This window comes from Hipposideros armiger, unplaced genomic scaffold, assembly GCF_001890085.2.
Source record: "Hipposideros armiger isolate ML-2016 unplaced genomic scaffold, ASM189008v1 scaffold_362, whole genome shotgun sequence".
Lineage (NCBI taxonomy): Eukaryota > Metazoa > Chordata > Mammalia > Chiroptera > Hipposideridae > Hipposideros > Hipposideros armiger.
The window spans coordinates 1289769-1307346 of record NW_017731712.1 but is presented as its reverse complement, the minus strand read 5'-3'; the positions used below and the strand labels follow the sequence as shown (position 1 = coordinate 1307346).

General features: G+C 51.9%; 1 protein-coding gene across 1 annotated transcript in view; it reads right to left on the bottom strand.

The window, feature by feature from the left end:
- FOXK2 (forkhead box K2) overlaps nt 1-17578 on the bottom strand; it is a 44156-nt gene that overhangs the window by 17149 nt on the left and 9429 nt on the right. The window contains exon 3 of the mRNA XM_019661857.1: nt 304-498. Within this exon, the coding sequence (XP_019517402.1) occupies nt 304-498 (195 nt within the window). The remainder of the gene's footprint in view (nt 1-303; nt 499-17578) is intronic.

Genomic DNA, 17578 nt, shown 5'->3' with positions numbered 1-17578 from the left:
GGCCAGTGAAGCGACATCCTCCACAACTAGACTGAAGAACAAAAGGACAGCAACTTGTCTGTTCCCCTTCCCCCAATTCCCCAATAAAAATCTTTTTAAAAAAAAAGAAACAAACCAGGGTTTTCAGCACCCCACCACCTCCCTCCATGTGTCACCCCCATGTCACTTCCCTCCACTTGTGTCATCTCCCTCCATGTGTGTCACCGTGACTCGCACAGTGCCTGAAGGTCCTAAGGCAAGAGGACTGCAATGTGGACATGGTCACACAGCCCCCACACCAGCTTGCCACGGGAGCTGTGGTACCTGATGGTTCCCGTGGGGGAGGGCAGGGGGCTGATGAGGTGGGCCATGGTGTCTGGAATGTTGATGGTCAGGGGCGAGATGTGGGCCTGCACGGGCTTCTCCGGGGACTCGGGCGCCTCCTGCTTCTCTCTCTGGTCGCTGGACAGGGCAGTGAACGTTATCTTGATGTTCGTGCTCGGGAAGCGGAACGTGCACCTGAAAAACAGCAGCCAGCGTCAGCACCCGTCCACTGGGCTGTGGGACACGGGGCCACGGCCCAAAGTGCGGGAGCCCCGAGAAGCTCACTTCCAGCACACCCGTGCTCACGCAGCTTAGGAACCGAGGTATTTCGTGACTTTAAACACTAGTGAGCACAAAGGTCACTTAGACCAGCCAAACAGGAAAACACAGGCGAGCAGACAAAACAGACCCAGCCACCACCTCGTCTGAGTCCACCTTTTAGCACAGGTGACTCCAGGCGAAGAGCTGCACGCCCTTGCGTGTGTGGTTCCTTTCCACATAAATGTTCGGGAACACCAGGGTCATGAAGCAGAAACAGTTTTGTGGCTATTTCTCCTTCAAAAGAACGATCATTCCTTTTCTTTAAAAGATAGCATCAGCTTTTTCACTGAGCCGACAAGAGTCAGATTTATTAAACTGAGGGGGAAGGTTTAGAATTTACCACCCTGGTCACCTTCAATATAGCTTCCTTGCCATGACTCAAGTGTGTTTATTTGTTTTAAAAAAAGAAGTAACACAAGCCAAATGCCGTCACAGACTGAAAGTTAAAATCAGCTGACCGGGCCGGCCGAGTGGCACGATGGTTAAGAACTGGCTTGGGATGCCAGAGGGCCCTGGTTCGGATCCCACATTTGAGGGCCAGTGACACTGCCCTCCACAGCTAGGATGCTGAACAACAGCTCAACCTGGAGCTTGGCTGCCGTGAGTCACTGGCGACGGTGTAGGCTGCAGCCCCTGTGGCAGTGGGTTGCCATGGGCTACTGTATGTAGCCAGCAGCCAGCGTGAGCGGCCAGCAGCCGCAGTGAGCGGCCGTCCAGAAGCCGGCAACTGAATCTGCCTCGCCCAGGAAGAGCGCAATGATGGTGCCAACTTGGGCCAGTGAAGCAACGTCCTCCACAACTAGACTGAAGAACAAAAAATGACAGCAACTTGTCTGTTCCCCTTCCCCCAATTCCCCAGCACTGTTCCCATCCCCTCAATTCCCCAATAAAAATATTAAAAGAAAAAAAATCAGCTCACCAACTCCTGGTCTGGGAGCCGAGTCGTCACACCCAGCTCCCCGGCAACTGCTTCCGGCACTCCCTCTAAATGGCCGCACGGCCAGCCCACAGAGCTCAGCCGGCTGTCCCACCACCCTGTCCTACTTGGGCACCCGCCAAGGAAGGGGCCAGCACATGGAGGTCACACCTCCCTCCCACTTCCAGTGACAACTTCAAGGCCATACTTCCCAATTTCGCAGGACAGGAAAGGATGTCACTCAGCAGAGTCTGGACACTCCCTGCCCGCCTTCCTCTTTGAAGTCACTGCCATCTGGTTCCCTGCCTCTCTACTTCCCTCATGAGGTCAGTCCCCCCAGTCTCGTGGACAGAGCTGCCACCTCCCTCCTGGCGTCCCGTTCCTCCCTCTCGGGGCCCCCTCAGTCCCGTGCCAGGTGCTCCTCCTCTGTACTTGCGATGCCCAGGGCCCCAGACCAAGACTCCGGCTTCTGAGTTCTTCATCTCATGCAGACAGGCAGGGACGTGACCTTCAATTCCACACGCACCTAAATGACTCCAAAACCCCCATTTCCTGCGCCGCACACCCCATCTGCTCCTGCCTTCCCAAGGCCTCCCTCTCTGTACCCACAAGGGCATCTCTAAAAAGACACACACCCCCGGCTCCTCCCCAATGTCCCCGTCCCGTGTCCCCCTCTCCCCGCAGTGGATGGCATCAGCCATTGCTCAGGCCAGAAACGCAGGTTTCATTCAACTCAGCTGCAAAGCCGGCAGTTCTCACTTTCAAAACATACCCCATCATCAGAAGTGAGAACGTCCGCTCTGCCAGAACGCTGCTAAGACACTGAAAACACCAGCCACCTCTCACGTATTCACCTTCTAGGAGAAAAGCTTGACAAATCACATGCCCAACAGAGGACTCATATCCAGACAGTAAAAAGATCATCTGGAGACGACAGTGAGAAAACAAACAATAAAATGGGCAAAAGATGTGGGGAAAACACTTCACCAACGATACACAGATGGCAAATAAACACATGAAAAGATGTTCAACATCACCTGCCACTCGGGCAATGCAAAGTAAAGCAGCATGAGATGCCCTAAGTACCTATGAGAATGGGCAAAGTGTCCATCCGCGAGCGGTGAGGACGGGACAGACAGACCTCACGCTCCGGTGGTGAGGGAAAGGGTGCGGCCCCCGGGAAACCAGTCTGCAGTTTCTTGTGAAGTGAAACATACATGTATCACACAACCAAGCAATCACTGTCTGGGTGTTTCCCAGGAGAAGCGAACACTCGCAGTCACCCAGGGACTGCACGAAAGTATCCGCACGCCCGTTCGTAACCAAGCCGGAAAGTTTGTCCCTGTCCCCTGTCCCCCGGCAAAGCGCACTGTGGCAGACTGGCTCACCCACCTCAGACACAACCCAGCCATACACGGAGCGGCCACCATGCAGGGCCAGGGGTCCCCAGTTACATGGCGTGTGATCCCATTTAGGCACCATTCCCGAAACAACAAAACCACAGACCAACGGTGGCCAGGGGATGCGGGAGGGAGGGGCATGTGGCCCCAGCGGCCGCCCCAGGGGGTCCTCAAACCTGTACAAGTGACATGTCCCACAATCACAAAGACCCACAAAAAAAGTGAGGCAGAAAGCAGTGGGGAAGCCCATGTGGCTGCAGCCCCGACCACTGGTTCCCACACATCCACCTGCATGTGCTCCTGGATAGGGTCCTCAGCCCCCAGGAGCACCAGGCAGTGTCTAGAGACGGGCTGTCCGACCACAGAGAGCTACTCCCTTCTGGCAGCGAGCAGGCAGCGGCCAGGCAGGAATGACATCACACCCCCAGCGCACGGACGACCCCACCAGGGAGATGCCCCACACGCCCCTCGCCTGCTGCCAGCCCCCTCATGTCCCCTTCCGCCCAGCCCTTCCTCCAGTAGCCAGCATGAGTTTCTAAAACAGCAAGGCGCTCAAGGGGGAAGTCAGCCTCCACCCCTCCCGCCCTCGCCACAGCCCTGTCCCTCACGGGCTCCCTGGGCACCATCTTTTCTCTGACGCCATGTCTGCTCACTCACTGCATGGGGGGGTTCCCCTTCCACACCTCACCAACTATGCAAGGGCCTCCCCCGACCACCCAGCACTCTCCCCTGACCAACCACAACCTACATACAACCTACCAACGTGACAGGATGGAGGGCCCTCTCAAGAAACGGTGTGACCGCACGAGCTTCTTCGAGCCATTTCAATGGTGTGTGCACTTCTCCAGAGCACCTTACACACTCTGAGGCCCAGGGGCAAAGAGTCTCTGCACCTCGCCACACCGGGACCTCCTGAACGCAGACCTATAGGCACACTCCACCTTTCACAAACAGGGACACAGTCCTGGAGGCATCGGGAATGGCTGCTGGGAACCGGGACGACAGAAGCCACCCAGGTCAGCTCCCGGGCCAGGAGCTAATACGGCAGGGATGGCAGGTGTGGCCCCACAGTGCCACTCTGCAAGGTGAGCGCCCTGGCAGCCACATGGACCATGGTCCCAGGTGGGAAGCCTCCCTGTGCCCAGCCTCCTGACATCCCCTCTGCCGCAGGTCCTCAGACACACGTGCTTGCTGAGCTGGAACGTTATCCCCACGAGCAGGCTCCATTTCTGCCTCCTCAAAAAAGCACGTCGGAATGCAAGTCAGACATCAGGGCAATTCCGGAGCTGCTCAGTGTTTAATAACCTTGGTTTGTGAGCATAATTCGTACTGGAAACAGACTACTCTTATTGCAAGACACCACTTGTTTACCAAGTTAAAATGTATTAGGAATGTTTGCTCGTCTTGCGGAACACTTGCAAACCAAGTTACTCGCAATCCAAGGTTTTACTGTATTTCAGAAAACTGAACAAGCTCTTTGTTGTTTTACCTAATTCAGTGACCACACAGCGCCTACCCAGCTTGGTGCTTTGCAGACAAGGAGACCCCTCGGGAGGAACCCAGTTAACTGCGGTGCTGAGAGGAAGGCCCCGCAGGCGTGTCCCTTGCGGCCACAGCACTGTCCCCACCATGGGGCATCGAGAGAACACAGCTTCACTTCTGGGTTTCCTGCTAAAAATAACTAACTCGGACCTTAGCAAGAAGGAACGGCAGACACATGCAAATTGAGGGGCTTTCTACAAAACACTGGCCTGTCTTCCTCAAAGCTGTCAACGTCACGGAAGACCGCGGCACGGCACAAATTGAAAGACAGTAAGGAGGCAACAACACAGTGGGAGACAGGAGCCCAGGATGCAGGCGTGGGGACGGGGGACAGAGGACAGGGAGCAGGAGGGGTCCGGCTGGTCTGAGCCATGGAACCGTGGCCCTGCTGTGTGGGCGCGGAGGGAAGACGCAGAGTGACCAGCTCCATGGTCTGGCCCGTGTGACAGGAGACGCCGATGGATGGGTGGCTGAGGAACACGCCCGAGGTATGACTGCTACTTCATATGATCGTAGCTTCACCCATTATAATAACCCCCTAAAACTACCTACATGTCCACATGCAGAAGACTATCAAGTAGTGGTACCTGTTACCCACCACCCCAGGGGACGCCAAGTGGCCCTTAGCGAAGCCTGGATAGGGACACACCTCAGTGTCCTCAGCGTAGAGAGGGGGCCAGCGCCACTTATGGAAGAGGAGGGCATGGGAAACTCAGCCAGTATCCCCAAGAAGGAACGCCATGACAAGGGACTTTAAAGTGGGCTCCTGTCCACACTAAGCCACAACGGTGACCCGCTTCCCTTTTTATCTTCTGCAAATGGCCCTCTAACATGCACTTTCATCATTCTCTTCTCGTGTCCTCTGACTTATGGGAGAAAGGATGAAACGTAAGACAGCCTGGCATGACCAGCGGCTCTTAACTAACCAAGTTCGTCAGTGACTCCTAAGTGACTCTCCCACCGTACAGGCCATTTCTGCTGTGCTAGGAACAAGAGTGACACGCCACACCACCGGTCGGTCAGTCCTGCTCACAGGCCACACGGAGCCGAGGCTGCCACCACCATCAGTGTGAATCGGCCGGGGCCTGGTAGGCGCACCCTCGTTCCTGAAGGGGGTCAGCAAGGGGACAGCTCTGCCTGCTCACAGAGGGGTTGCACTTCTCCTCCGAAGCGGTGACTTAAAACTCACAAGGTACAAAGAGCGTGACCGAGTTGAAGACATTTTCGGACACTGACACACAGGCTGGGAAAGAAGTCAGGAACCCTGAACAGTCCGTCCCTTTCTCCTCAGCAACGGGCCGTAAGCAACACCGACCACCTCAGCTTGCACCTCCTTCCTACCCACCCTGCACAACACTGAAGGCGGTTTCCACGCCAACGCATGACACACTGTGTGGCTAGGGAAGCACGCCTTGCCTGTGGTTTCGTCAGGTTTCACGCCCGCCTTCTGACGAGCCTGGAAAGCCCGTCTCGGGAAGACGCCTGCAGCTCGGGCTCCAGCACTGGCTGGGACCCCAGCCTCTGAGTGCAGAGGCACTTGTAACACATGTCCTGCTTCGAAGGGACTCAGAAACGACAGCCCATCAAGTGAAGTTCTCGCACACAGGTAGCGCTCAGAAGGGCCCACAAGGAGACTCACTGCTCTTCCGCCCCATCTTGAAACCCCGAGAATTCCACCTCTGAATTTGTGTTTTGTGAGTGACATGCAATGGACAACGGTGCCTGGCCCAGGGCTTGGAGGCTCAGCTCACACACTCGCCTCCCGCAGCCCCACCCCAGCCTGGGCCTTGACAGGGGCGTCTGGGAGGGCCTGCACTGGCCTCCACCTAAGAAAGCTTGACATGAAGTAACAAAAGCACCATGGCAGGCTGAGAGAGAGCAGAGAAGCAATGAAAAGCCCTCTTCCTGCCTTTTTAATCTGCTTTTCCATTTTGCATTGGCCCCCACGTACGATGGAGCGGGCCCTGCGTCCTAAGACACCGGAACTTAGGAAATGGTCCCCTCCCACATGCGTCTGTACCTACACTCCAGGAAGCCTCGATTCCAGAAACACTCCTGACCAGCAGCTTCACGAGCGGCTGCCTAGTGCTTCTCAGCTTTTCTTTGGCTTGGAGAAGAATTTTGTGTGCTGTCTCCATGCCCCCATCTGCTGTGCTAAAGTCCCGTTAATGAAGCTGCTGGAAAGAGCTGCCTCGTCTACCCCTCCGTGCGGCCATTTGCTGCTGGAGGAAAGGCCCACTCAGAAGGGCACATCCATTTCCGATCCTGAGCCAGGCTGGGGATGAAGGCAGCGCTGTGCTTTCCGCAGGCTTATAAAACGTGGTGCAAACTCTGCTGTAATTTTCAATCATTCAGGAACCGTCTGGACGAATGAAGACGTCCCCTAAGTGGTGAGAAGTAACGCCACCAGCGCCCCCATCTGGATCACACAGCGCCACACCCAGTCTTGGTGCAGATAATGGGGGGGGGGGCCTCTGCACAGTGCGTCCCACAGGGTTGCACCCACGAAGCTGACGTCCCCATCCCCTTCCCGTGAGCAGCAGTCATGAGCACACCCAACAGCACTGCTGCAGGCATCTCGATAAAGCGCCCAATGGGAAAGTCTTCCCACTGAAAACACACCTCACACTCATACAGCTTCACCCATTATAACAGCCCCCCAAACGACCTACATGTCCACCTACAGCAGACTATCAAGTTGTGGGACCGTCGCATCACTGAAATCAGTACAGTAAGCCCCCGACTTACAAACATTCGAGTTGCAAACTTTCACAGATACGAACGGACCTCCCATTACGAACATTCATAGATGAGAACAAATCGCGAAGTAGCTCACGTGTCTGCCAGACATTGTCACAGCTGTGCTGCTGTGTGCTCACTATACAGTGCGATAGTGTACAGTAGTGCAGTGCTCAATCAAGCCCAGGATGTCCGGAAGCAAGAGGAAAAGCAGTGGTGATGTGGAGGGGACTGCTAGGAAGCGCAAAGCAATAACCATGGAAACAGAAGTGAAAATAATTGAGAGCCTGGACGAAGGCAAAAAGATGGTAGACGTCGCTCATTCTTATAACATGAATCATTCAACCATTGGCTTTACATTGTATATTTGTGTCAAAGGTGTATAAGACTCACTTTGTCAGACTTACGAACGAATCTGATTTACGAATGTTCTCCCAGAATGGAACTCATTCGTAAGTCGGGGACTTAGTACTTTACAGCAGAGAGAATGAATGACCCACAGCTCGGTACAAAACTATGGGCATATTCAGCAAGAAGCCAACACCACCCCTGACGTTCTGTGGGATTCCGTGTGTATGAAGTTCAAAGCAGACAAAACCACCTATGGTCTAGAATTCAGGACAGTGCTTCGAGGGCTGGGATGGGCACACAGCAGCTTCTGGGGTGCTGACAACGCAATGGCTTTTTACTGAAGGCAGATTATACCGTGGGTTCTCATTAATTAAGCTTTATATTTAGGATCTGGGCGCTTTTCTGAGTATAGATTACACTAAAAACAAAAACAACTTTGGAGAGTGACACGACTAGAGACCAACTAAGAAATGACTCCAGAAATGCAGGCGAGCTGCACCGCAGAAGGGGCAAGGAGCAGGTGTGAGAAATGTTCCAGGGGAATGCAGGGTACACAGGACAGGGTGACCCCAGTCCCGGTGAGCAGAAGCTCACAGGAGGAGGGACAGCTGTGACAGATAGACAGAGCAGCACTGCAGCCTTGGAGCTGGGGGCTTCAGAGCTGCTGAGTGCAGCCACCTGTCCACACCCTACTCTCCGTGGCCCTGGGGGAGCCTCTATGCCTCAAACAGGCCCAAAATCCCTTGTTCACAATTTCCAAGCAGCAAACAGCTCCAAAAAGCCTGGCCTGAAATCGGCTGGCAGCCAGTTCTGACCTGAACTGAGGGGGAGCTAATTATAGCCTAACTATCCCACTTAGACTGTGCAAGCGGCCAGCAACAAATGCTAACGTGCAGCATTCCACGCACATACTGTCCTACTTTCCCGATGTCCTCAAACACCTCTGGCTCCCTGGGTTTCGGGTAGGACCTGCTGGGCCACGCACGGTGCCCCTTCCTACGAATTTCTCCAGAAATATTCCGATTTGTTTCAGGGAAATTACATGGCTTACCTCAAAAAGAACAAACCCATTTAGCTATGTCCAGAGGAGAACATCTATTAGCACTGTTGTTGTTACTAACAGGCACTAAATGCACACAGCATAAAGATGCAAAGCCATCAAAGAACAGAAACAGCAAGACCCCTCCCTCCTCTGGCCTCCCGGCTGCTCTAGTTTCCAACAGCAGCTCTCAAAGGGGACCCCAGAACCATTCAAGTAAGTGATAAAGTGAACTGGCATCTTAAGATGCTTAACCATAGAGTTGGGAGGACTCTATAATCCTGACTTTCCGTTCATCCTTATAGTAATTCTGGGGGTGGGATCATAATAAAGGGATTAGCCATCCTGAAAACGGGGGTCTTTTCTGTCTCCACGTGGCTGCCGGTAGGACCTCCGTATAGGAGGTGTGCTTTCTGCACTGCGGCGGTGGTCTTGCTTCTTTTTCTTTTCCCGAATAAACCGTTTCTTTTGTGGATTACTTGGAGAGTTATTTTTCACCATTCAATGTAAGGAAACAAGCAGAGAACCTGCCTGAACAGGCAGGCCCTGGTTTCCCAGCACACAAGCAGCGCCTGCCTCTGCTAGCAGCCATTTCTCCAACTAATGAAAGCACTCACAAAGCCCCGCCTCCCGCGGAGGCACTCACAAAGCCCCGCCCCCGCGGAGGGAGGCAGAGAACCTGTGGACAAACGTCCATGTCTACAGTCACCTCCCTCCTTGGTAAGTAGCATCCACTTATGGGTCATGTTTGATCCTCAATAATTTGATCAGACTCCATAAATGACCAAACAGCAATGTTTTGTTTTTTTAAAGACATTTCATCAGGAAATTGGGGCACAGGCTGCAGCATGGATGAATCTGGAGAGCATTTAACGCCAAGTTTAGAAGACAACACACAAAAGGGCAGATCATATGAGATTCCATATGAGGTGCCCAGAGGAATCAAATCCGTAGAAACAGAAAGTAGGTGGTGGCTGCAGGGGCTGGGGGAGGAGAGGGAAGTTGTTTAATGGGCACACAGTTTCAGTTTGGGAAGATGGAAAGTTCTGGAGATGATGCTGGTGACAGCTGACAACACTGTGAAGTGCTTAATGCCACTGAGCTGCACTCTTAAAAATGGTTAAGATGAGGCTGGCCGAGTGGCACATTGGTTAGGAGTTGGCTTGGGATGCCAGCTCTGAGCAGCAGGGCCCCGGTTCGGATCCTGCATGCGGGCCAGTGACACTGCCCTCTACAGCTAAGATGGTGAACAACAGCTTGACCCAGACCTGGGCTGCCGTGAGTCACCAGCAAAGGCATAGGCTGCAGCCTCTGCTGCAGTGGGCTGCCGTGAGGGGCTGGCAGCCGGCGTGAGCGGCCGGCAGTCCCAAGAGCTGCCAAGAGCCACCATGAGCGGCCGTCTAGTGGCTGGCGACTGATCTGCCTCACTCGGGAAGAGCACAATGATAATACCAACATGGGCCAGTGAAGCAATGTCCTCCACAACGAGACTGAAGAACAAAAGGACAGCAATTTGTCTGTCCCCCTCCGATTCCCCAATAAAATCTTAAAAAAAAAAAATGGTTAAGATGGTAAATGTTATGTGTATTTTACCACAATAAAAAAAATTTTAAAGACCACTTATGATTATGTCTGGAACATAGTCAACACTTAATAAATCTTAGCTTGTGTGTGTGTGTGTGTGTGTGTGTGTGTGTGTTTTAAAGATATTTCGTCAAGAGAATGGGAAGAGAAGGCAGACTGGGAGAAAATATTTGCAAAAGACATACCTGATAAAGACTGCTATCTAAGAACTCTTAAAACTCAAGAAGAAAACAAACGATTTAAAAATGAGCCAAAGTTCTGAACACACATCTCACCAAAAAAGGTACACTGATGGCAAACAAGCTATGAAAAGATGCTCGCATCATATGTCACCAGGGAAATGCAGATGAAGACAGTGAGATACTACTACATGCCCATTACAACAGCCACAATTTGTAAAACTGACATCACCAAGTGCTGGTGAGGAAGTGGAGCCACAGGAACTCACTCATTCCTGGTGGGGACGCAGGTGGTGCAGCCACTTCAGAAGAGTTTGTTAGTTCCTCAGAATGAAACACACGCTTACCAAATGATCCAGTAATCACGTTCCTTGGTATTTACCCAAAGGAGTTGAAAACCTATATCCACACAAAACCTGCACACAGATGTTTATAGCAGCTTTATTCAATAACTGTCCAAAGGTGAAAGCAGCTGAGGTGCCCTCAGTAGGTGACAGATGAATGCAGTGTAGTCTACCCAGACAGTGGGACGTTTCCCAGCACTAAATGGAAAAGCGTGAAAAGGCAGGGAGGAACCTTAGATGCATATGACTGAGTGAAAGAAGCCCAGCTAAGAAGGCTGATACCCTGTGATGTCAACCCTAGGACATTCCGGAGCAGACAAAACTAAGGGAACAGTAAAAGATCAGGGGTTGGGCCGGCTGAGTGGTGCGTTGGTTAAGAACTGGCTTGGGACACCAGAGGGCTCTGGTTCGGATCCCACATATGAGGAGGGCCAGTGACACTGCCCTCCACAGCTAAGATGCTGAACAACAGCTCAACCTGGAGCTGGGCCGCCGTGAGTCGCCGGTGATGGCATAGGCTGCAGCCCCTGCTGCAGTGGATTGCCATGGGCTACAGTGTGTAGCCAGCAGCCAGCGTTGAGCGGCCAGCAGCCAGCGTGAGCGGCCGTCCGGAAGCTGGCAACTGATGTGCCTCGCCCGGGAAGAACGCAATGATGGTGCCAACTTGGGCCAGTGAAGCAACGTCCTCCACAACTAGACTGAAGAACAAAAAAAGGACAGCAACTTGTCTGTTCCCCTTCCCCCAATTCCCCAGTGCTGTTCCCATCCCCCAAATCCCCAATAAAAAAACTCTTAAAAACAAAAAAAAAGATCAGGAGCTGTCAAGGCTGGGGAGGGAGGGATGAATGGGGGGTGCACAGAGGACTTTTAGGGCAGTGAAATACCCTCTATGACGCTTTAGTGGGGGATACGTGTCATTCCACGTTTGTCCAAACCCACAGGATGTACAACACAGAGAGTGACCCTAATGTCACTACGGATGTTGGGGGAGGAGGACGTGTCAGTGTAGGTTCATGAACTGTAACAAATGTGCCACCTGGTGGGGATGCTGATAGTGGGGGCGGGGCATGGGAGCTGTACCTCCCCTCAATTTTGCTGATAGTCCAAAACTGCTCTAAGAATAAAATCTATTACCAAAAAATATATGTATTTCAAAATACTGTTCTGATAGCATGTTGTTTTATTTAGCAAGCATTTCCAAATACAGTAAAACCTTGGACTGCAAGTAACATGGTTTGCAGGTGTTCTGCATGAGCAAATATTTCTAATACATTTTAACGTGTTAAACAAGCGATGTCTTGCAGTATGAGCATAATATGGAACAAACTGTGCTCGCAAACCAAGGTATTACTGTAGTTGAGAGTAGATTTAGAAAACACTGAACCCCCACATGGGAAATGCCCTCTGACTTGTGGCCCCTCCAGAGAACAAGCCGAGGAGGCCTCTCTGCAACCAGACTACAGATGCCCACAGCTCAGGGGCACATCCATACTGGCAACACTGTCTTTTAACCATTCACGTTTAACTAATTCCACATCTTCCCAGGTAAACCTAGAGTAGCCAAAGACAGTTGAAAAAGGAAGAGAGAAAAATAAAGAGAGAGAAACACACAGCAAATCGCGCACAACCCCTACATGCCACCCACGTGTATGCACATACTCCCGCGTCCCCACAGCTTCCTCCTCCAGGTAACCGGTCTCTGAAGGGAGAGGACAAGGATGGTCTAAGCACAGATTGTGTTTAAAAGACACCCACCGCCGGCTAAGAACCAAGAGTTGGAACGAAGGAACCCGTCCTAGTAAGGGGCTGAGCCCACCAGGACTCTGCCCTGGCCCCATGGAGCCTCAGGCTCAGAGCAGGGCTTACTTGGGCTCTAAGCACTCAGAAGCAGGGCCACCATGTCACCACAGGGACAGTAATGAAGCCAGCAAGGAGGGGCGAGAGAGAGGCAACCTTCCCCTCTTATTGGCGGAGGGGGCGCTGACAGATGAGACCACTGGCCCTGGGCCCCGGCAGTCTGAGGCCAGCTCAACTTCCGCCAGCACCTCTCACCTGCTCCTGGCCAGGCTTACACCCAAAATGCTATGCTTTCAGCTGACATCAAAATTGGAAGAGTCCAGGAAATCAGCCTTGACACAAACAACCCTAGGGATTTACTGCACTTGAATTAAATGTCCCCAAACAAAACCAAACCACTTCCAGGGCAGCTATCAGGCATGGGTTTATCCGGGGCCTGCCTGAGCGACGCGCACTGCCCTCTAAAAGGAACCTGCTGCCACTCCTCACCCAAGTGGTCCTGACAAGGCTGCGGGTCTCAGAACCCCACCCACTGTGGCTGGGGCCCACATAGAACCAAGTGGTGAGCTTCCACCTCTTCGCAAATGGGTGACTTCCTGGAAGCACAAGCCTGGATCCTTCCCCTCCCTCCAGCCAGGAGGAAGCTCATGTCTGCAGGAAGACTAAGGACAGCACACCGAGAAACAGCAATAGCATCACAGGCCCCAAGCAGTGCCCTAGACCACCCGGTCCCTTCTGACCCAGGGTGAAGCTTCTGCTTCACTGAGCGTGAATTCTAGCATTCTGCAGGTCAGAGCAGGCCCCCGGACAAGAAATACATGAAACTAAGACAGTGCAGTGAGAAACAAAAGGCAAACCCAGAAAATACACCAGACCAGAATATTAATGCCAGAAGAAACATGAAAGGCCTCTGAGCAGGCCAAGAGACCCCCATTCCCTCCCGCAGGGCTGAGCCATCCAGCAGAGCCTAGCTGCCCGCCTGGCCCACACTTCCCCACCCCTGCCAGCTGCCCACCACAGCCTCCCTGCTCCCTCCTTCCTTGCAATAGCACCTACAGGGACCTGCCTGCCCACACTCCCCTGCAGCCAGGTGTGACCATGAACCCCGGTGCCAGCAGGGGCTGTGCTGTCCACCGGAAGCCGGAAGAGCAGCAGCAGCAGCAACTTGGCGGTTTTTTCAATGAGAAGCACACTCCCAGAGGCCCATACTCCCTCCCCATGGTGAGAACATGCAGGGACAGGCCGGGCTATCTGACAGGAACTGCCCAGCCTCTGCAGGCCACATCAGCAGAGTTACACACAAGCACTGGTCACCCTCCAACAATCTCAGAGCACTCAGGATGCCAAAACATCTCTGCCCCTGGAGTCTGCGCATGTCACCAAGCCCTGTCTCCTGTCTAAGCCCTTGGGGGGTTTCCCTGTCTGGTCACAAGCTGCCATCAGAAAATCAGAGGGCTAAGGAATCAAGTTCTGTGAGACTGCCCTATAAGGGCGGTTCAGACAGAACAGACACCTCGCACTGGGGGCCATGATGCATTTGTGCCAACAACTGATTCCACGCCACTTCTTATTCCTCCTTCGGAGCAGAAGAGCAATCCTTAGACTTTTGAGAATTGGAGATTATTTATTTTTAAGATTTTATTGGGGAATTGGGGACGGGGAACAGCCAAGTTGTTGTCCCTCAATCTTAGTTGTGGAGGGCGCAGCTAGCTCAGCTCGAAATCCAGTCGCCATCCTGCCTTGTCAGCAGCTCGCGGGCGCTCGGCTCAAGGTGCCGTGTTCAATCTTAGTTGCGGGTGGGTGTAGCCCACCATCCCACAGGGGAGTTGAACTGGGAACCTTGTTGTTAAGAGCGCACGCTCTCAGGCTCTCAGCTCACGACAGCTCAGCTCAAGGTGCTGCGTTCAATCTTAGTTACAGGTAGGCGTAGCCCGCCATCCCCTGCGGGAGTTGAACTGGCAACCCTGTTATTAGGAGCATGTGCTCTCACCAGCTGAGCCATCCTGCCACCTGTTGGCAGCTCAGGAGCAACTCAGCTCTAGTGCAGCACACTGACCCATGTGGGAATCGAACCGGCAACCCTGTTGCTCAGAGCACGCACTCTTAACCAACTGAACCACTTGGCCAGCCAGGAGATTATTATTATAATACTCATTCCTGAGAGTTGAAGCAGTGACGTTATCTACTGATGGGCACAGTTGCCACGATATGTGGACACTATTCTAGGAACAAGACACAGTGTTTCAGGCTGGCCGAGTAGCTCAGTTGGTTAAGAGCTTGCTCAAGAGTATGAGCTCTGAGTAACAACAGTTCAATGCCTGGCCCGAGCTTAGCTGCCGCTGAGCTGCCAACAGGTAGCAGGTTGGCTCAGCTAAAAAAAAAAAAAAAGACACAGCGTTTCAAGGTTAGATTCAGTGTTCTTCTGTGTCAAAAGCATGACTCGAAGTAAGAAAACACCCACCGACAGCATCTCAGCTCTTCGGCCATTCTGTGTGGTACACGAAGGCTGCTGCTGGAGTGGCTTCACTTGCTACAGAACCTGAGTCACTAATATGCCTGGAGAATAAATTAATGTAAACCAGAGCAGTCAACTTTGGGATGTAACTGTTTCTCATTACACAGAAATATACGCTCATTATAGAAATTTTTTTTTTTTTTAAGCTGAGCCATCCTGCCACCTGTTGGCAGCTTAGTGGCTACTCAGCTCAGGCTGGGAATCGAGCCACTATTGCTCAGAGCTCAAACTCTTGAGCGAGCTCTTAACCAACTGAGCCACTCGGCCAGCCATAGAAATTTTTTAACAAATGAAAACAGAAATGTTTTCCAGCATTTCTCATATACAGATGAGAACAAAGCTCAACAATGCTCATATACAGACACAGGAGCCTCTTCCCCGCTTGGTGGTGTCTGAAATGCTGACATGCATCCAGCACAGTACACACGCACACAGACACACACACACACACACACACACACGCACAGATATTTCTAACCAAGCAGATCACACCACACACATTGTTCTTTAACTTTTCCTGCTAAATATGGAAACTTTATTCTATGTGGTACTTCTTTGACTAGAGAGTAATTTACATAATCTAGATTCCAAAATAGATTAGATTCATTAGTGCAATTAAAAAGCCTGTTTGGACCCGCCATGTGGCACATCGGTTAAGAGCTGGCTCGGGATGCCAGCTCTGAGCAGCAGGGCCGCGGTTCAGATCCCACATGAGGGCCAGTGACGCTGCGCCCTCTATAGCTAAGATGTTGAACAACAGCTCAACCTGGAGCTAGGCTGCCGTTGAGTCGCCGGTGACGGCGTAGGCTGCAGTGGGGCTGGCTGGGAGCCGACGTGAGCAGCCATCCAGTAGCCAGCAAGCGACTGCCTCACCCGGTAAGAGCGCAATGATAATACCAACATGGGCCAGTGAAGCAATGTCCTCCAAAACTAGACTGAAGAACAAAAGGACAGCAACTTGTCTGTTCCCCCTCCCTGATTTCCCAACGCTGTTCCCCTCCCACAATTCCCCAATAAAAAAAGAAAATCTAAGAAAATAATAATAAAGTTCAAAAAGGCCTCATTAGGAGCTGGGCCTGGAAATGTGGGAGCGAGCTCACCATGTTATCACTGAGATATTGTACACGACTCTAAAACCCAGACACGAAAGAAAACAGGAGCCACACAAAAATGGTAAACTGATAAGAATACTATCCAAAATGACAACTGCTTTCATTAAAAGCTTCCTTATTTTAGAAACCCTTTTCTTCATTTTCCAAAATAACCTTTATCCTCAGCAAAGCAAGAATTGTTGCAATTTCACAATGGAAAAATATGCTGTTACTATAACAGCCTTACCTTCTGGACTATTTCCACTAATTATGCATGAAACTATGCTGTGCTTCTGCAACCAGATGGGACTTGCTGGTAAGTGGGGGACGTAAATGGGGGAGCCACGGCTGACTAGAATCGGCACTAGAGACGTTCATATACCAGCAACGTCCTAAATCCACAGTCACCTGGCGCACACATTTTGGACATGTGCCAAGTCATGACGGCTCTGTGAAATTTCCAGGTGGACAAACACATAGGGGACATGGTTCCCCCTTGGAGGAGCCGAGTGAGTGAGAAGATGAGTTACAGCACGAGGCCAGGAGGAGGGGGCGATCCACATCCCTGAGCCTGACAGCGGAAGGGGCTGCGAACAGGCTTGTCCCCAGAACCACTGTGACCTCTACTCCTAGGGGCCCCGAGCACCCATAATTGCCTGGAGGCTTGCAGGGGAGCCCAGCTTCAGGTTCTCACTGCCTCCCAGAAAGAAATCATTGCCCATTTCAAAAGTACGAGGTCTGTTAATTAAGTTCACGAACTTGTTGCAATGATGTTGCTAACCTTTTTTGATATCAGAGGGATTATTCATTATGAATTTGTACCAACTGGACAGTTAACCAAGTTTACTATTTAGAAGTGCTGAAAAAGGCTGCATGAAAAAGTTAGACGACCTGAACTTTTCACCTAACATTCATGGCTCTTGCATCACAACAATACACCAGCTCACATGGCACTGTCTGTGAGTGAGTTTTTAGCCAGTAAACAAATAACTATTGGCATACCCTCCCTACGCAACCTGATCTGGCCCCCGATGACTTCTTTATTTACCTGAAGATAGAGGAAATATCAAAAGGAAGACATTTTGATGGCATTCAGGACATCAAGGGTAATACAATGACAGCTCTGATGCCCATTCCAGAAAGAGTTCCAAAATTGCTTTGAAGGGTGGACTAGGCGCTGGTGTGGGTGCATAGCTTCCGAAGGGGAGTACTTGGAAGGTGACCGTAGTGATATTAAACAATGAGATAGGTAGCACTTTTTCTAGGATGACTTTCGCGAACTTAATTGTCCGACCTCATAGATGTGGTTCATTACACTTCAGTAAAAAGGCAGTTTAAGGGCCGGCCGAGTGGCGCGATGGTTAAGAACTGGTTTGGGATGCCAGAGGGCCCCGGTTCGGATCCCACATATGAGGGCCAGTGACACTGCCCTCCACAGCTAAGATGCCGAACAACAG